General features: G+C 34.2%; 1 protein-coding gene across 1 annotated transcript; it reads left to right on the forward strand.

Moving 5' to 3' along the window:
• Positions 1-1,992: 1,992 nt before the first annotated feature.
• LOC124354271 (p21-activated protein kinase-interacting protein 1-like) lies at positions 1,993-20,997 on the forward strand. The gene is made up of 7 exons (XM_046804604.1): positions 1,993-2,282; positions 7,426-7,585; positions 9,150-9,284; positions 11,375-11,495; positions 15,792-15,948; positions 16,369-16,622; positions 20,671-20,997. The coding sequence occupies exons 1-7, from the start codon at positions 2,190-2,192 to the stop codon at positions 20,948-20,950; spliced, it is 1,200 nt and encodes a 399-aa protein (XP_046660560.1). The 5' UTR covers positions 1,993-2,189; the 3' UTR covers positions 20,951-20,997.
• Positions 20,998-21,444: the final 447 nt, after the last annotated feature.

Raw genomic sequence — 21,444 nt, forward strand, 5'->3', positions numbered from 1 at the left:
CGGGGCAGCACCAAAAGATGCTGCCGTAGTCCTGATCGATACTTGAAAACTGCATCTTTGACCAGACTAGCTGGATAGATTGCGTCATTGGACTTAAAGCTAATAAATACTACGGTATTTAAAAAACTCTAGGCAAGATGGCGGTACTACACGAGATCTGAGTCCATTCCTCCACCTAAACAGCAAAAAACTCATCAAGAGAATAAAATGATTCGAAGAGTAACCATAATTTAATTTAAACTTCAAATGCATTTTTATCCAAACATTGTACGGTCTCAGGTTGTTTGTTAAACATCCTGAGTGCCAGCACTGGGAAACAGTCCCTTGTCTTACTAAGCCGGCAGTAGGGTAAGTCCCTATTGTTTAACCACGGAGGTTGTAAGAGTGTGTGTCCGCTCTAGATTGGAAAGAGTCTAAGTTCTCTCTTATATAAACCATGCTCTGTAGAATATATTGGCCGAAAACAGTCTGGATCCCGTCTCTGAAAAATTGGAGCACAGTGATCTCGATAACGAGCGGATGAGATTATACGGAGTACTTTCTTCTGAAGGAGAAGCACAGCTCCACAGCCCGCCGCATGATCCCAGAGCATCAGTCTATATCTAATGTGACTATGAAACAAGGCATGGTAGATCGTGACCAAATGTGCCTCAGATAGCACGTTTCTAAGTCTTCTAAAGAGGAACGTTATTCTTGCCAGCTTGTTGCAAACATTGTTGATGTGGCCACTCCACGTCAGCCTTGTATCTAGAGTGAAGCCCAGTATCTTTACATCAACTTCGGTATCTACATTTCGTTTCAGGCTGCATACCATACGTTGGGGTTTTTCTGTATTAAGGCAAAGCTTGTGTGTATAGAACCAGTCCACTGCCTCATCAAAGACAACATGGCTGATGGATTCTTCTGGTGTCTTCTTACCCCTGCGAAAAAATGTAGAGTCGTCCGCAAACAGCAGAACATCCTCTCTCAGACCTATATAATTTATTAGAATGAGAAAAAGTAATGGTTCTAATATTGAGCGTTGTGGAATACCATGCTTCACAGGTAGAGGTGAAGATGTTGCTTCTCCCACTGTGAGAACCTGCAATCTATTCTGGAGGTAGGACTTTAGCATAAGATGTACCCTTCCACTGATTCCACATCTGCCCAGTTTGTTTAATAGGAGCTCATGTGAGACACAGTCAAAAGCCTTTGTTAGATCAACCAGTATCAAGGCAACAGAGTCACCAGCTTCAAAAGAATCCAACACATAGGACACCAAGCGTTTGACAGCAATAACAGTTGATCTGCCCTCCCAGAAACCATGTTGTGCATCTGTAAAGTGCCCATTGCGGGTCAAATAAACAACTAGTTGGTTTTTAATTATCACTCAAAAACTTTGGACAACACTGGTAATATTGAGATTGGCCTATCTCCATCTGTAACCTGAAAGGTACTCTTTCAGGAGGATTATGTATTCGTCAAATGCAGTGCGGTAGAATGCTGTAAATATTAACATAAACTAATGGTTAAGCATTGAAAATTACATCAAAATATTAATTAAAAATGTGCAATATTTGAAATAGCCCTTCATTTGATTGGACTACAATTCTTTCCAAATTTGGACAACCTGTCCTTTTATAATATTTAAATGATGAAAATAGAGAGAAACACTTGAAAGCAATAAATTCCTTTTTTTACAACTGTCCTTAGAATACCTAACAAAAGAAATTTTGTTATCAGAGCTAGTGTGTAAAGTATTTTTGTTATATCTGCCTGTATTATTATTATTATTATTTTAATTATCATAGGAAATAATAAATCCCTATATATATAATTTGGACCAACATGCTGTAATTCTTTTAGAATTACAGCATTCAATAACTGTACTTTGAAATTTTCTGATTTTGGTATTTATTATTACGAAAAAATCGTGATGTAGACGCTAAATATGGAGTTTGTACTTTTTTTAAATTAGTGCTGCAACCAATAGCCACCGGCCCACTACCACTACCTCACTCAACACTCTGACGTCTGCTAAGTGCTATTGTATATCTGTGGAAGTTAGGTTATAATATTCACATGCTAGTCTAAGAACGCATTGTTTTATGTATATTGTTGTTATAGTATTAGAGAAACAAATCGGATTAAATTTTCTTCCATATATGCAATATATACAGTTTTGTGATTTTTACATTGCATGAAAAAAAATGAAGAAAGGCAGTGTACAATTTGAAGTTATAGTAGGCACTTATGAAGAGTTCGTTCTAGGTTACCAGTTTTTATTAGAAGATGGTATTAAGGTACTGCTTTTCATTTCTATATATATATTTGCATGAACCGAATGATGGTGATTATTTACTTTAGGTAATTATGCTATTTGTCAAAATTTCAACTGAAAATAAAAAAATAAATGTATTAGGAAAATGGTGCAATAGACATCAAAGGGAAGGAAAGCCTAGCCAAATAACTGAAAAGTACTTTGAAAATGCCCCTGGTCATCAGCGTGGCTTCTGTGCTGGCACCACCCGGCACTTCTGGCTTAAACAATCATCCTCAGCATACTACTTAAATTCAAGCTGAGATCACATGAGAAAGATTAAACCGAAATACACCTTTCAATGTGGGCTTCGGTGGCGCCACTCTGCACTTCTGGCGAAAAAAGAAAAGTAAACTTGAGATATTTAGTAACTTATTAATATTACCTTTTTTCCTCTATTATTTTGTTTGCCATCACCTAACTTGTTCTCACTTCTCATTGATTTATTTTGTACATTTCCCGGTTGTTTTATTTTTTTTTTATATATTTAATTTAAAGAGACAGTTGCTGTTCTCTCTATTGGTGGATACTTTGTGAGTGATTTTTTTCTGCAAGTATTATTCTATGAGTGCACCAGTAGGCTATTCAAAGGGTAACATGATTTTGGACATTTGCCATCATTATGGGTAATAAAAGGTATAACACAACGTTTTGAGGATTGGAATATATCCTTTTCGTCAGGTGTGGGTGTTATTATTACGTACAAAAATAAAGAACAGAAAGAAGTAACGATGGGAAAGAAAAGGGTTGAAACATATACCCAAAAGCTGTTTGGATCCAGTCCAGGCTTTGTCACTGCACAGGATGCAAGTCCCAAGCACAAATCACAAGTACGAGGGTCACAGTCCCAAATCATACTAGCATAGGCTACAATGGGATATTAACAGTCACTCTGCTTATCGTACTCAGCCCTTTATCTGTATAGAGATGCCTCATGAAGGTAAAGTTCGTACCGTACTTATCAGTAATTATGACAGTAGGAATGACAAGTAAGGCTAATTTGTTGAACATTAGAGTATGATAAGCGGACCCGTTTTTGAATATCGATTAGTACAATCATCAATACTTAATATTCTTTTATCGAATACGTGTTTATAAATCATATGGTACTTTGGATTATACCGACCACACCCAGTAATGAATCTTTATTTAACATTTTGCTTCTACTGATTACTAGATTAGCGTAGAACAATATTTCGTCAATATAAAACAGGAATTGTCTTATCGCAAACTCCTCCCCATCCTCAGACAGAGGTCAAAGTCAAGCGGTCTAGTAGATAACGTGATTGCAGAGTCTCGCCGCCCTTTCAGCTGGTGCGTCGCTTTGTTATACTTCCGTGTTTTACCCTTACATTTCTCCAAACACAAAAATTCAACAAAAACAAACATTACCAAACAAAAACTAAACTTTTTATTGAAAAAAAAAACACTAAAAACATGTTTTTATTCTTGATCATACTCCGCCACCCAAAATGCAAGTGCCTTCGGCCATCAGCTGATGTCAACGACAGAAAAACATCCCTCGAGATAGTACCTATCAGTAAAATATCAAATTCTAGAGGGGCTGATCAGAAATATAAATTGAATTGTAATGGAAAGGCAATTATGTACCGTGCAAAAAAATTAAATAATCATGTGATGCTGCGCTGCCTGCCGTAATCGGGATTCTCAAGAAAGATAAGATAACAGCGACAACAAATATATATCACAATACGTGGAAATGCTTGTAAGTTTGTAATTTTGTAATTAAAGAGTTGTTTTTTTCGTTCTATCATGTTTGTTTCTATAAATTTATATTTTTGTGTTATTCATACTGGTGTGGTCGGTATAATCCCAAAGTACCAATCATATCAACATATCTATAGTCATAATCACAATTATATTTTAAATTAAAATAACTAATGTAATGCACAGAGTGATAATCTCATAAATAATAAATGAGCTCAAACGATCAAACAAACTATTATAGGTGAACCGCTAATAAAGAAACCTGCGCAGAAGCAAATATTTGAGCAGCACAGCGCAGGAGGGGCCCCCCTCCGGCGGGGGGGAGTGGCGAGTGGGCGGAGCATCTTCTTGTCAGCTGTTTAAATCTTGTCTTGCTCGCGCCATATTGTTTATACTGCAGTTACTTACTTGGACCGTTCAATTCGAACGAGTCAGTCAGGTGAACGAGTGATCCGGATCGGAGTGTTTCAAAAGACCCGTTCACTTTGAAAGTTTTGTTCAATTTGGCCTGGCAACTGAATAAATTTGATACTTTTTTCCAAATGAGGTGAAATGAAAAATGAAATTAAAATGGTTTATTTTCTTAAAAATAGTACAATAAAACACATATACACGTTTTGCAACAAACGTAAGCAAATATATACAATGTCTGAAATCATGTATCAGAGTGTAACAATACGGTACTTATACGTAGTTAATTATTTCTTATTATAATAAACATTGCATTAATTCTATTTAATTCAATTAAAATTTGAAATAAGAAGAGTAATATAACCGGGATGAGCCTACATGGGCCTAGGACCTGTGCGTAGGCTCTGGTCGTGAATATTGGAACTCAAAACTAATAATAGAACAAATAATTTTATAACTAAAAAATAGTAGTTTAGTAATTTTTGATATTATTAATGGTTGTAGAATTTATTTTTAATCCGGCTGGATGGCAATGACAACAGTGACCAAGCAGGCAATTGATGAGTCACATTGATAATGATACGTAACCGAGTATAAATCTAGTTTTGCTGGACTGTTGTATGAAGTATTAGTTATGGTAATTATAGTGAAGGACAGACCGAATAACAATAAATAGCGAGGAAGGGTTACAAGTTCAGCGATAACAAGGAACAATAAGTCTATATACTTCTTCGCCATCTAACGATAGTAACCCATCCTTCACGCGTTTTTTAAACCAGTAAAGATTAGGTGCTTGAAACACAGAAGCGAAGTTGTAACTCAAACACACGTTACGGTACAAAACTTGAGAAATATAATACAAATTTGTAACGCTGATTTTTTTTTTTAAATAGGATCTGTAATGACGACTTGTTGCGAGTACCGTGTGTTATGAGTATAAGCTAAATTGACAAATTTCTTATAGTCATTAGTTCTTCCTCGAAGAAAATTAAGTTCGCCATTAGAGTTCGCCAAGTTCTGACCCTCATTAGTAAATAATTCATTAAATTCGTTAGCTACTTTAAGCTTAATTTTGTCATTGAATAATTTGGTATTTGGCAAATATTTATTTAGGGAAGAAACTTTGATAATCCCTCTACCACTCAATTTAAGTAAAACCCCCAAAACATTTTAAAATCCCCATTAATTTATCACAAAAATAATATTTTTTAGTTGCTTTAAATTTCTGCTTAAAATTTTCCTGAAACTGACATAGCGGGTTTTAAGCTCCACATTAAGTGGTTGCTTTTTCACTAATTTACGTAATTTATTCGACTATTGAAATTGTAATAATATTCTGAAATTGTAATGCAAAAACATTAACATTAGTGCTGTTAAAAATTGATTGCCAATTATCATTTAAAAGGTTATCATGGGGCACATGATATATTGCTCTAGGTGCGATATGCAGGGTCGATTTGAGAGGAGGCGTTCTGCGTAGTAGTGTGCGTAATATTATTTTAATGACTCAGCCTGGGTAGTATGAAAAGTGGTGGGAACTTAATCGATTAAATGTTTAAAATGTGTTGTTATTTATAAAAATAAATTATTTTCAAACAATGCAATGTGTCTGTTTGATGTTTAGAAATTTATTGAAACATTTGTAGTGAAATAATCTTATGATAAATCAAAGGCATATCAACCAAAGGAAATCAACCAAGTCCATTGTTCATAAGTCTAAAATATTTAGTAATGTACAGTATATAGTAGCATACAGTTATTTTTGTTAATCAGTTCAAATAATAATATATATTTACATTTACTAGATTCCTGAAACAATACATTTCTTGTTATATATCTATCCATTCACTGTAAAATATGTTGTTTCTTCCTCTACCCGAACACTTTTATGCAAGCGGATCCTTTCGTTCACTTGGCCATTCCGTTCAGTCGTTTATTTTGTTGAACACGATGACCGGTAAAACACGCTCTAGCGGGAAGGCTTAGTAACTCTGTACTGACCGGTTCAACTGAACGGGTCGCAGCAGTGAACGATACCTACCGAGCAGGAGTAGTCAGCTGATTTTATTAGATTGAATTAAAGTGTGCGCCGAGCAGTGGTGGGGATGCTTGGAGGGGCGGCGGAGGGATATTTACCCCACCCTGCGTGAACTCAGATCAACCAAGGTTTTTTTGTTAGCGGTTTACCTATAGAACAAGAAATAGCAAAAATTCATAAATAATAATAAAATCATAATAACATAAAAAACATTCATAACAGGAAATACGAAATATGCGTAATTATTAACATGGGTAGCAATGATTAACCCTTTCCGGGCCAGGCGGCAATATATTGCTGCCATAGATTGCGTCTGAAAAGTGCCAGGCGGCAATATATTGTCTCCTTGATATTCATCGTTTTCTTAAATAAATACGACGTCAAATGATTAAAGTTTCATGTTTTTTTATTCCCTGGTATATTTGTAGATAGTTAATATGAATATCATTTTTATTTTGGAGGTCTATGCATTTTTATTTCGTAATTGTCACGTGAAATTATCAGCTGACTCAATCTTTTGTTGTTAATTCTTTATGCTTTAGTGTAATCGTATTATTGTATGCTGGATTATTCTTCATTATTTTATTTTGTGGTTGTAAATATTAGTAGTGTTAGTTGTTACGTGCTTAGATATTGTGTGTAGTAGTTAGAATGACTGACAATTTGCGATCTCACGGGAGTGAAATTGTAAATAGCACATTTGTACATAGAAGAAGTGTAAATAAATTTCAAATAAAATTGTGTAAATATTTCTTGGTAGTGTTTTTTAACTGTATTGAAACTATTTCTGGATTCTACAATCATCTGTTTACCGGTACATCCATAATGTGAATATTTATTTTATGTTTCTTGCAATGTAAGAGTCAGTTGCTTTAACACTTATAAAATCATGCTCTAATCGTGCACTCTGTGGTTTCAGATTAATTGATGCCTTCTATAATTGTTGCAGGGCGAATTGACTCAAACCTTTGCGACTCATTCTCACAGGGCCAGTGTGAGGGCTGTAGCATCATGTGGGAAACTGGTTGTTTCAGGAGGGGCCGATGAGACCATTAACATCTACAACATGTTTACTCGCAAAGAGAGTGGAATGTTGATGGAGCACAACGGTAATTGCTGTCCTTCAATAACTGATTACTGAATAACAGTCCTGAATAACTGATATACAATCCTGAGAATGTGTGGGCAATTCTCAATTGTCAGTGATCTGTATATTCCTTACTGACTAAGGTGCAGATTGTAGCCTATAGCATTGCAACCTGCAAACTTTGGTACTTCCCTAACTGGGTGTGTACAAAATGTAGTAACAATTATGTTGTAGATTAAAACAAATCTGTTGACGTTCTGGAGTTTCCTTGTTCTGTAGTCCTCTTATGATTGGCTATGGTGCTGTATCTAAATATACTTGTACATCTAAAAAGTCTCATGCTGGCTTAACTAGCTTTTGCAGTTGTACCTGTTTTCATGGTGCCATATTTCCAACACTTGGCGTTGGAAAAACTTGACTGATTTCACAAGCTTGATCCTTCAACTGCCGAGTTTACAGCTGTGCGAGTGTTCATTTCAGTAGCTTTTGAGTATGCGATAGTCATACTTGGAAATCTTTAATCAATCAATTAGCACTAAGAGTAGTACCACTAGTAGCAGAGACTAGTTGATGTCTAAGAAACACTACTAAAGGCACTAGTTTGTAACTATCAGGCATTGTACAATCAGATTGAAACATTTAAACAGTCGATTATCAGTGAACACAGAAGGGTTGTTCCTGTTTATATATGTTCATAGCTATCTAAAGATTGAACCTTGTCATCTTTCTAGACTGGGTAAAAATAACCTGTCTTACTAGACTGACTTGCTTACATCCCTTTTTGGCAGGTAAGCAAAGGATTCTGTCTCAGTATTGTCCTTGGCTGTTTAACAGTATCTTGATCTATCAATGTGAATTTCGCAACTCTAAACTCTGTATGACCATTATAACGGCAGCAAAAATCTTCAATTGCCACAATGTTGAAAATATATACATAAAATTAGGTGCATCTTCTGCAGCTTTGACTGAGCTTAGATCTGGTCCACTTTGCCTTCATGCAACCAGTCCACATTTCGAGTACTGCTGACTCCACTCACAGTTGTCATGGAACCTTCAGTCAAATATATACATTAAAGAATTCAGTCCAGATCTTTTACCTGGGGTGTGCTATTTTCCTATTAGTAGGATAATAAATAGATACTCTTTTCACATATAAATATAAAATAATCCTTATCAATAAAGAGTGAAAGTTAAATTTTCCTATTGGTTTAGTTTTTTAATGTGTGGGATGATCTTGTTACTATGGCCATAGTGATATTAGTTTCCAATATTATTAAGCATTGTGTAGCACGGTTTTCTTATGTAAAAGTTTTTATATTTACACCTATATCTTGTAGGAATTAATTTTCGGTATATTTTACTTTTGTAGGGTAAATTTAATGTGTATTAATGTAAAGTTGTCTACAAATTTACATTATGAGAAATTATTGTTGTAAGATTGGCATCCAGCCCTGCCAATACAAATGTTACTAATATATTATTTTGAAGATAAGGGAACTTTTTCTAATCATGTATAAAAATTTAATACTGTGTACACACAAACGGGCTTTTTGAGAAACTGTGGAATGATTGTTGTAATATTGTAGGCACTATAACCAGTCTGAGTTTCACACCTGACTGTTCTCATGTGATCAGCGCCAGCGAGGATGGATCCATCAAGATCTTCCGACAAGGAAGCTGGCAGCTGGAGAAAGTTTGGCCGAAAGCTCACAAAGGGACACGTAAGTACAGATTGTTGTTTGTTCCTGCATTGTTTTCAGTGCAGAATAGATCATATGGTTTATTTGTCCATTTGACTATTATAGAGTACATCTTAACAAACTAATTCTATTCTTTAGGTTCAAAGGTGATTTAGATAATTTAATGTCTATTTTAAAAACCAATTATTATTTAATTTTTTTTTTTTTTTTTTTCAATATACTTTATTGACATGTTCTTTGAGAACAGTACATAGCGTCAGTTATATAAGGTAACAATTTTTAGCTGTTTGTAAATTCTTCTGTGTAAAAAGGTCTCTCTTGGAGCCACAGAGTCAGTTGTTTCTTGAAGCGGTGAGGTGGTTGGTTCTTAAGTGCTCTGGAAGGTGGTTGAAGTAGGCGGCTCCTTTATAGGATGGTTTCTTCTTGTATAGGCTCAGATGGTGTGGGGGCAATGCGAAGTCCGAGGCATGTCTAGTGTTGTGCTGGTGCAGATCTGAGTGTCTTGGCTGTGATGTTTTTACAGTGTGGAAGATTACTTCTCTTATGTAGAGTGATACGACTGTCAATATTTTAAAATTTTTGAAGTGTTCTCGGCAGCTGTCACGGTAGTTAAGGCCTGCGAGGCATCTAATTGCCCTCTTCTGGTTGATCAGAACTCTCTCAAAATTGGTTTTGGATGTTCCTCCCCAAGTGGCAATGCCATATCTCAGGTGTGATTCGAAGAGAGCAAAGTAAGCTACCTTGGCCGTGTCTGTGCCACTTATTTGTTTTATTCTACGTATAACATAGTTTCCTGCAGATAGTTTTTTGCACAGTTGATCTATTTGTGGCTTCCATGACAGTTTATCATCAATTATGATACCAAGGTGTCTGGTGGTGTTTTTTATTTCTAGGTCTGGGAGCGTCAAGTTAAGGTCTCTGCGTAGATTGCTGAAGGTCATCTGAACTGTTTTTTTATTATTTAAGACAAGGTCATTTCTGGTACAGAATAGTTTAGTTTTATTGAAAGTGGCAGTTGTGTTTCTCTGGAGTATTGCTATTGATTTATTTGCTATTGTTAGTGCTGTGTCGTCTGCATACATGACGGTATGGCAGATGTCTCCTAGCCAGTTGGGCATGTCGTTTGTGAGTAGGAGGAACAAGACTGGCCCCAGAACCGATCCTTGTGGTACGCCCCTTTGTGTGTCAGTGGTTTTTGATTGACATTTCTGTAGTGTGTTGTTTTCAGTGTAATTTACTTCCACAAACATCTTTCTATCAGTCAGGTAGCTACGGAACCAGCTTTGAGCTTTTCCTCTTATACCAAGGTTTCCTAGTTTTTGGAGTAGTTGTTCGTGATTTAGGCAATCAAAAGCCTTACTGAAGTCTAGGAAGAGGCAGGTTGCTGTGCAGTTCTTCCAGTTGATCTATAATGTATTCTATGAATTGTATTAAGGCTGTGGATGTTGATCTGCCCTTTAGGAATCCATGTTGTTGGTAAGTAAGAAGTTTGTTTTCCTCGAAGTAGTTTAGGAGTCTGTGTAAGACCACTTTTTCTAAAATTTTTGAAAAAGTAGAAATGAGTGAAATGGGTTGATAGCTGTTTGTGTCATTATGTGGTCCGGTTTGTACTTTGGGTAGACTTTAGCTATTTTTAATTGGCTGGGGAAAATTCCTTGTGAAAGAGATTTATTAGTTATAAGGGTGAGTGGTCTTAACAGTTCGTTTTTACATGCTTTTACAAGTTTAGCTGATATGTGATCTGCTCCAGATGAGGTTATTATCTATCTTATTTGGTTTTATTTTATTAAGGTTGTGCTTAATTTATTTTTACACACGGCAAATGTTTCATTGACTAATTGTTTACAATACAGTAAAGAAAATTGACGTAAGTTGAAAAATAATTGCAAAATTCTAATAAAGTTTTTGAATTTCAATCCATTAATTTATAACTAGTTAACACTAGAGATAAATTTATAATAATTCTTGAGTGTAACACAAATATATTTAGTATTTATTAATATGAGGAAGATATGTAGAACATCAGTTGTTTCTTAAGGCTTCTTTCTGAAGCTCATATAAAACGTTTAAATTTGTTACTTCAACGTGCTTATAAGCAATGAATCTTGCAGCGGTGACGTGCCTGGCTGTTCACCCGAGTGGGAAGATGGCACTTTCTGTGGGGAAGGACCACACTCTCCGTACCTGGAACCTGGTGAAGGGACGGCCGGCGTACACCACCAACCTGTACAGGTAAACAAGCCAATTAGAGTTGGAAAGGAGAAAGAGAGGTGTATCTCAAGGTCACTTTTGGGTAGTTACTCTGATTTTTCAATATCTGGGAATCCCTTTGCTAGCCATATTTGTAATACTACTTATGTGATAATGGGTTTCCATAAGATGTTTGTGGCCCTCAGGTAGTGTGAGAATTAGCTTGGGTTGGTTTTTGTTCCTATGGCTTGTATGTGAGCTAATCCTGTGTTAACCTATAACAGTATTGTTTTTGTATTTAAAATTATGTTGTTTTGCGGAATTGCTTTAATTTTTTTACAGGTACAGGTTTGTAGACTTGCATAAAAGTTATTTTTAGTGTCTTTTAAAAATTTTTGTTTGTAGTAAGCAACAAATTCCTAGACTTTTTCTTATCTTTATAAATATATACTAAATAGAGATTTTAATTTCTTTGATGGAAATTGTAGAGAATATTTTAAGACAATTTTATATTTCTCAAGTTGCACTCAAGGAGCTGGATATTTGACCAAGCTGAAATGCTGTAAGAGTTTGATAAACTATTCGCATACTTAGGCTTTTGATTTAGCACTGCCACAGATTAAGCTATGCAGGTTGTCATTAAACATTATGATCTACCTTATGCTTGAACCACCTTTAGACATAAGTTATAATAGTAAAAAATGAATAATAATTCTATCCTTATAATTTTTAACTGGGAGTAACTAATGACAATAATTTTTAAGCCTTCTGAAGAGGAATATTAAATGAAGATGGATGAAATGTCATTAACATTCTATTCAGGAGGAGTGGATGCACTGTAGTACAACAGCTTTAGGCTTTTGTGTTTTTTTGTGTTAAGTCAGTTAAGCTACTTGGAATTAACTTAGACTCTAAGCTTACCTGGAAACATCACACAGATGCTCTTTGTGCTCGGTTGTCTAGAGTTATATTTTTTACTAAAAAAACTTAAAACCTGTACAAGCTGTAGTCTATTAATGAAAGCATACTTTGCATTATTCCACTCACATCTTTTGTATGGAACTTTTCTTTGGGGAAATTCAGGTGGGGCTAAGGAGGTCTTCTCATGCCAAAAGAAAGCTTTGCGCATAATGTTTAATTTTAATGTCACTGACTCTTGTAAGCCACTATTTATAAAGCATAGTATACTCACTGTTCCTTCCATTTATATCTTGCAAAGCTTAATGTATGTTAAGGAAAATCTAGATTTATTTAAACTTAGACGCTCTAAGCATGACTACTGCACTAGACAACGAGACCTTATTGACCTAAAGCACGCTAGACTAACAAAAACTCAGCACGCATACTCTTATATTGGTATCAAACTGTTTAACAAGCTGCCTATGTCTGCTAAGGACGTTACCTGTAAAAACTTTAAAAATGTTGTAATTAAGTGGTTAAAAGAAAAAGCCTTTTATAGTATAGATGAAATGCTTCTGTGTAGTATAGACGATTTAGCCTTTTAGATTTTATTTCCTTTTGACTTGTACTTTTAACCATAAGTGTCTAGTATGTATTTTATTTTATACTATCTTGTTATACTGTGTAAATGTATAACAAAATGACTTTGTCAATGCATTGTAATATTGTGGGACGACAATAAACAGATTCGTAGTTAGAATTACACAACATATTATTACATATATATATATATATGTCAACAAAAAATTTTTGTTGATAAGGTTTATATCAAAGATAAACTCAATCTATCAAAATATGTTTTAATAACAATCAAACCCATGTATTGTGTATGGGTTGTACATTTTTGACAAATTTAAAATAAATAGTATATTAAATGTACATTAACATACATTTAACACTAAACATAAAAAAAATTTTCTTACCTACATAACCTAATGTTTGATATAAAAAGTTAATGAATTTTTATGGAACTGAGAATATATACAGAACTATCATATTTTTTAAAGAGTACAATGTAGACAATATTGAATAGACTTTTGCCAGATGATTGAGGTTATGGTGGTGTAACAAAGAATAACAGGATTTTTAACATTTGCCATCATTATATTTACGAAAAGTATAACACAACATTTGAAGGATTGGAATTTATCCTCTTCGCCAGTTGGAGGAGGTATTAACCCTTAGCACGCCGTAGACAGAATAATCCACGATGTTGTTAGGTCTTATAACGCCGAAGACGAAATAATCCGCCGATCGATAAAAATATATTTTATTACCGTTTTTGAAATTTATAAACTCAATATATAAGCCACAATACTAAGTAATGTACTGGCTTGACCAAATAATCCAGTTGCAGCTGGCCGCAGTAGGTTAACAATAAATTGTTTTGTTGCCGGCAGCTGTTCTCCCACACCCGTCTGTACGCCGATGACGATACTATCCGCCATTATTGACTGTCAGTGGAGCACACATTGTGCCTTTGGGAAGTGTTCTTGCGTTGTCATTCCTTATACAAACAGTTGTAAAAAGTTATTGTTACCATGTTTTAGGTGTTATAATCAAGTTTTTATTGTTTCTTTTCTGTTGTCTAATTAAGGCTCATCACCCAGACGATTCTGATTATGACGATTTTGTTGCTAAAGTTTTGAATGCTACGTTTTCTAGTGCTTATTATGAACTTATAAACTAATCAAGATCGGCATATTACACTTTATTAATTTGTTTTCTTATCCTTGTACAAAGTTTTAATATTTTTCATCACTCTGTAACCTGAATTTGATTTTTATTGAAATATTCCATTATTATGAAAAAAATGTGATTATTTTAATGCTAGTATTACATTATTGTAAAATTTATTTTTTGTTGTGTGTTATTAGTCATTAGGAATGAATAAAAAAAATAGCTTTAAGGAATTTTCATTTTCATTTTTTCACCTTAAATGAGCGTAATATAAAAAATACTAAATTTATATCGGCGTTCAAAGGGTTAATACATAAAAAAATAGTCCTGAGCACTAATCACAATCATACATCACACCAGCGCAGGCTACAGTGGGATACTAACAAGAATGTTGATGTTGGCTCTTTCATCATGCTCTGCATAGTGTCGTCTGAAGCAATGGGCAGGAAGGCAATGGTCAGGAGGGGAAGGGGTAAAGGCAAGCCGTTTCCAGCCTTAAGTTTAGGTCCTAGGCCTTAGTGTCATGGGATGTGTACTAATTTTGTTCGTTGAGGTTTGTTTAACTGTTATAATCTTTTTGGGTTTCCTAGTTAGTTCCTTTTTTTAGTATTGGTACCAAAAGTGGTCTAACCTCAACTGAAGGTTGGCTTAGTGGTTGGTTTGCTAGTTTTATGTATGAAGCCCGATAAGTTTGCGTATGAAAAAATTCTCCTCGCGGTGTATTATGCTACCTTTCCCTTTTCATGTGATGATTTTCACACCAGCAGTATTGAGCAATTTTAAGCCTTTCCACCAGTCCTTTTTGTATTGTCTTTATGTTCATTAATTCTCACATTTAGTGGTATTTTTGTTTTGCCTATTTATTTCCTGTTACAAGAACATGTTATACTGTAAACAGTTTTGTGAATCCTGTGTGCCATTTTTTGGTTTGGTTTTTACGAAATTTTGTCTAAGAATGTTTTGTGTTCTAAAAGCGGTTCTAGTATTATATTTCATGCCTACTCTGTACAATTTTTTCGATAATACCGGCACATAAGGGATCGTCATGTACATAATTTTTCTTTGTTTTCATTCCCAAACAAAGCCTTTATTTTTTCTTAATTTTACGTATTGTGGATTGTGTATATCATAAAAATTGATTTTACTTTAGAAAAGCGTTTGATATTGTGATTTGTTTTCTCAAAGTTGATATAAGTTATACAAATTACAGTTCGGTATGGCAAAATCCATAGTTGGATAGATATTGTTTCTTTGTTATGTGACAATGATATATGAATAAATCCAAGGATACAAAAATTATTACATAATAAAAATAGCATCATAGAATTAATTATCGTTAGTTTCATTGTGAGAATAAAGATTATCTCTTTATATTTTATAAAGTTATAAAGAACGGATCAAAATTTATTAAAATATTGTGGCTTTACTTAAGTGCTGCTGCAGTGATTACTGTGCACACTAAATTAATCATTTCATAAGGTTAAACAGTCTAATCATGTTTACATTATATTGCACTAGCTATATGACTACAAATATTTTAAAATAACAATTTGAACATTTAAAAAATATTTTTATTTTGGAAATATTTCAGTATTTATAGCTAAAATAGCCAAAAAGATAGCAAACTTTTTGAGAAATAAAACATCAAGCTGTTAACTAAGTAATTTTGACAATAAAGGAATACCTTGAATGTTCCAGCCGTTGTAAACAGTTGGAGAATGTGGTGTGGTCTCCAGGTGGTATATTGTTTGCCATCCCCATGGACAGCAAGTTGGAGATCAGCAGCACAGAGAAGGCAGGTATCCTGCAGACTCTGGAGTTACAGTCCAAAGTCACTGCAAGTATTTTCTTATCGGTAAGTAAGTTAAGTTGTTACTAAAATAATGAAATGTTTTAAGGAATATTGTTAGACTGAAGAACGTTATTTATTTCAATAATAATAGGTTTTGACTAAAGATCAAAATGAACCCATGTGCTGCAGGCTGATTTTCAAATATTTCATCGCCATTCCTTATAATGCTAATCAATTATTGTCATCCTTGATAGCTCTTGTGAATAAAACTTCCTAACTTACGAGCTTAGACATGCATTGTTGCTACAACACTGTCTGTCTCTGATACTTCAAATTGTAGCTAGCACATGTGCCAGCAATTGGAATTACAACCATAAACATGTCCCCTATGTATCGTTCATAATTTGTTCTAGTATATATATAAAATTAATATTTATATTTTGGTTTATGATGTGATAGAACTGGATTGGATTGCTGTTGCAGGACGAGGTTGTGTGTGTGGGGGAAGCGAGTGGTGCTGTGAGTGCCTACTCTGTAGAAGGCTCCTGCCTGTGGAGCCTGTCTGTGGAGGAAAGAGTGCGGGGGCTGGCCTACCTCCATTCTCATCTGGTGGTGGGGACAAGTGGAGGCAAGATTCGGGTCTATCACGCTCCTGTCATAACGGAACTGCCACAGTTAGCAGCCTCTGCTGACACTGGTTGCCGCATTACCTGCCTTACTCTCTTCGACTACAAGAGGTGATTACCATTTTCAATTTTCATCCTGGCCTGTAGATACATTTTTTTGACAACTATCACCACAAAACCATCTTACATTATCTTGTAGTTTCAAATATTTCCTGTATTTTAACCCTTCGAGTCCCAGTCTATTTTAAAAATTGTATTCTATAAGTGCCATACTACTTTTGCACTGTATCTGAAAGTGTCAGCAATTATATATGTTATATTCCAAAAAGGGCCAAGAAAAATTACCACATACGAGGTTTTGCTATAAGTGTTGTAACTTATTTATTTTTAAAGATAATTAAGCAATTTTTTAAAGTTAAAACTTTGTCTGTAGCTATTTTACTTTTAAAAACTAAAGCTACACTTTAAGTATAGAAGTAACTAAAAAGCAAACAAGATTTAATGAAAATATTACTTTTAATTTTGGAACTAAAAAGAAACCTATAACTTTATTACAAATTATTAAACACAAAGAAAGTAATATTGAATATGGAGTTTTAATATAATATTAATATCTTGTAATCGCTATATTAAGAATACACAACAACCAATATTTTAAACTTTTTTATTGTGCAAGGTCTTTTGATTATAAGGCTATGAACATCGCTGTAACATACGGAACATTTTTTAGTTACATTTTTACTTTTGTGAAGTGTTTTATGTAGATAGCCTTGCTATCATAAGGCCTCACTCGATAAAAAAGTTAAAAATATTGGTTGTTGTGTATTCTCCATATAAGGATATAAAGTACATGTATGAACAGCTATTAACAGCTATTGACAATATCTTAAGTTTTTGTCCATATTCACTTCAGTAATTTAATGTTATTGTTCATTTAAAAAATGTTCTTGATAAAATGGGCAGCAAATTAACTGATATTGTCACTTAAATTAGTAAAGTATTGGAGTAAATACATTTAAAATGTTCTTGATAAAATGAGCAGCAAATTAACTGATATTGTCACTTAAATTAGTAAAGTATTGGAGTAAATACATTTAAAATGTTCTTGATAAAATGAGCAGCAAATTAACTGATATTGTCACTTAAATTAGTAAAGTATTGGAGTAAATACATTTTAAAAACGTTTAGAATGTATCCCAACTATAAAGCATGTTATAATTGGCAATTATAAAGCATGTTATAATTGGCAATTATAAAGCATGTTTTATTTTTACATTTTTGTATTTTAGTGGGTTTATTACCATCAAATGTTTCACTAAGCACTCATTTCGGATGCACACCAGCTTCGGGTTTGCACATTACACAAACTGTGTGGGATCAGTGCCAACATCCATTGCTACCCGAGCACACTTTGATGGCAACCATTACTTCTTGGCATTATTGTGTTTCAACATTTCATTTGGCATTTTTACAAACATATCAAAGTAAATAACTTTGCAGAATACAATATCACTTAGCAGAAAAACTTGTTTCATGGCATCCAAAGGATTGAAGACATCCAAAGAGTTAAATGAGACAGTTGGGCCTTAGATTTTAGACTTTAATCTATCTATATATATAAAAATGAATGTTTGTATGTTTGTCCTTTATGGAATCGTGAACTATTGGACCGATCATGATGAAAATTTGTACGTATATGTATTTTTTCCACGGAGAAGGTTTATAAGCTATGCCCATCCCTTTCCCGATTCAGGATTCCGCCCCACTGGTTACAGAAATACCCATAAGAAATGCATTGCAGCAAACATATGTTAACGTCTTTTCAAATTTTTAATCAGCTGTTCTTTGTAAACATATATTACACTTATAGTTTTAAAGCATAGAGTAAGCTTAAGAGAAACGACAAATTTTGTTTAAACTGTTTTTGCAATCACTGTTAAACATAGACTTTACTATCCAGATAATACAATTCAAATTTGACGTAAAAATTCACCTTTAACTGCAATATTTATTTAATATAAACCATGCTCATGCTTGATCAGAAGAGTAATGCAGATATCATAATTACTATCTTACGTTGGCTACAAATATAAAGAATGTTATAAAATCAACCTTAGTTGTTTTTTTTGACAGAAGTATGGTTCTCAAAACTCCGTGTGTACATATTCTCTCGATCGAGACAACAAAGCAAGCTCAATCGTGGCATCGGAGATATAACTAATTTAATCTAAAATTTATTATAGTAAAAAAAAAAATTTACTAAGTAATATAAGGACTTCGGTTCTTAAGATTTGCGTGCGAAGCCGTGGGTAACAGCTAGATAGAGGCAGGAATATGGTACATACCTTCATAATACGCCCAAGAGGCTCACGATGGAACGACTATCAATTATCTCAGCAATGTTTAGAATGTGATAGAAAAAGAATAAGTGAATATAGTGTACTGTTTTTCAACGGGAAATTGCGTGAGAAGCCGCAGGCAACTTTTGCAAAAAATTATTGAAATGCGCAGCAAAGCGCGCCGGGCCCGCTAGTTAGTATATAAATCAGTTTCTGTTAAATGTTTGAGGTAGTCAAATAACTGTGACAGTGCTGCAATCTGTTGGATAACAAGCGAACATACACTACAAAACATAGGACTGCCAGTAGGAGTTCTCACTTAAATTGTGGAATTATTTCCTCTTTTTCACTTTCATACACAATTGTCCATCATTCTCTCAATCTAGATTGAGGGAAAAAGGACAGCAGTGACTATTATTATGCACTCAAACCAACCACTTCCATTTCCATAGCCATCCTCAATCGCGCTGGAAATATTTCTAAAACCCATGGTTGAAGGCATGCTGAACAAGCATGATATTAAAAAAAGTTATTTTGCCTTGCTCACCACCTCCCAAGGTGACTGAAGTATGTCACCTGTGTAACAGAGTTACTGAAATCTATAACTGCTCAGTTACTAATTTGAATTTCATTTGCAATTGATAAGTTGCGGTATAATACTTAATTTTTGGTAAAATTTGAAAACAGATCATTCCGGATGGAAAGAATTTATCAGAGTTCAACGTTCGTCTTTAACAGTGAAAACTAACGAGTATTGATTTGACCATCATTGTTTCTCTACTTAATGTTGTCTCATGGTGGTCTTCGTACCTATCCATGACTGAAGAGACTAAACGAAATTGATATAACAGAAGCACACCTCCATCCTGAAAGACAGAATGGTTGTAATTTATTAGCCTAGGCTCTATCAATTTTTAAGTTCAAGCAAGAACACACAAGATTTGCCGATTTCAAGCTCGGAGAGATTGATGTTTTGGTTTTGTGGCAAACGATCCGTCCCTCATCATCCTTACATTAAAGTAACCTAATAACACTAATAATTTGAGAAACACATCACGCATGTCTGGGATAACACCACTGCGAGTGTACAATGAGTGAAACCGGTTACTCTTAATCTGGCTCTGCACCATGAGGTGTCTAGCACGTTCAACAAGTTAAACTATTGTATAATAACTGTCTAGCAATAATACATGTAGTTAACACCTTAACTGCAGTTAACATGTTAAAGACATGGGGCACACTAACTGTAATCGCAGCTATTGGCTATATAGTCATTATGACGGTAGGAACTCAAACGGTCCCCAGAAGGCCTGGAGCCAACTGACACAAATTGTGTTCGCGAGCCTAAACATGCTGATTGTTTGATGATGACAGTGATCTAGACGTCCTGAATTGAGGATAGGACGACTGGATTCACCAGATTGAAACTACATCATCCTATACTATCATTCAATTTAAAATTTGGTACAAGAATTTTTCTTTGTATCTACTGTTGGAATAGATACAAATTTGGAATTGGGGTTTTACATTGGGAAAACCACCCAGATGATGGACCACTCTTACATACATGCAGCATCATCATCTCATCATCTGTTTCAGTCTCAGTTGTGAAAAGCCCATACCTCATCGAGTGTACAATGTAGGTTGTCATGTCTGTTAATACAAGAAGTGATATCTTTCTTTACATGTCATATTTCAACAATAAAGGGTACAATTGTACATATAGTAACTGTACAGCTGTACAATGATTATTGATAAAACAGGACATTTAACTTTTTTATTTTGACATTTTAATGTTTTTGGTACTCTTAATGTTTTAGTGAGGTGAAAGTGAAGAAGGAACCATCAGATGAAGATCGTATAGACGAAAAAAGCTCTCCCATTTCTAAAAGCATTCATAATAAAAAAAGAAACCTGTCGGGTTTTGAAGAAACGTCTGTTTTGTCTCAACCAGATTCTCCAGAGAAGAAAAAGAAAAGAACTGATTTTGAAGAAGTTCCTGTGTCAGACACACGGACAACCAATAAGAAGTCAAAATCAAGAACTGTCACACGAAACCCGTGTGGTCAAAAATGGGTTGTAGAAGACAGCAAAAGATGACAAAAATGTGATACTCTAAAAAATAAATAATTTTTTTATTTATCCAACATTTTTGTTTAATTTAATAAACTGCTTCTTTCTGTCCTTTTGCATAAAAAATATATTATCACTGGAATAGTGTATCACTGATAAATTATTATTGTATTGTATGAACAACCCATTAAGTGTTGTTTTATTAGGTAAATTTATCCATACAACACATTAATACCGCTTAATGTTTATATTATTTTATGACAAGCTAAAGTATTGCATACTATACAATAGTAATGATTGACACTGATTTTTAATTTGCATTGATAAGCATACTGTGGTATTTACAGAGGTCTAAGGGTTTAAAGGTCATGGAGTTTATGTTATATTAAGTTTAAAATATTTAGGAGTAAATAATATAGTTAAAATACACCAGTAATAGTTATTTACCAAAAAGATTTTGGCACTCATTTGTGTAAATTACATTAAAAACATGAAACCAATATTTAATACATTTTATTGTT

Source organism: Homalodisca vitripennis, chromosome 2, assembly GCF_021130785.1.
Source record: "Homalodisca vitripennis isolate AUS2020 chromosome 2, UT_GWSS_2.1, whole genome shotgun sequence".
NCBI lineage: Eukaryota > Metazoa > Arthropoda > Insecta > Hemiptera > Cicadellidae > Homalodisca > Homalodisca vitripennis.

What these genes read in the sequence shown, in the direction of transcription:
- LOC124354271 (XM_046804604.1), top strand. Translation starts at nt 2,190, where the DNA reads ATGAAGAAAGGCAGTGTACAATTTGAAGTTATAGTAGGCACTTATGAA. An exon ending in AATGTTGATGGAGCACAACG is followed by an intron (nt 7,586 to 9,149) that starts GTAATTGCTGTC and finishes GTAATATTGTAG; the next exon opens with GCACTATAACCAGTCTGAGT. An exon ending in ACTCTCTTCGACTACAAGAG is followed by an intron (nt 16,623 to 20,670) that starts GTGATTACCATT and finishes TTAATGTTTTAG; the next exon opens with TGAGGTGAAAGTGAAGAAGG.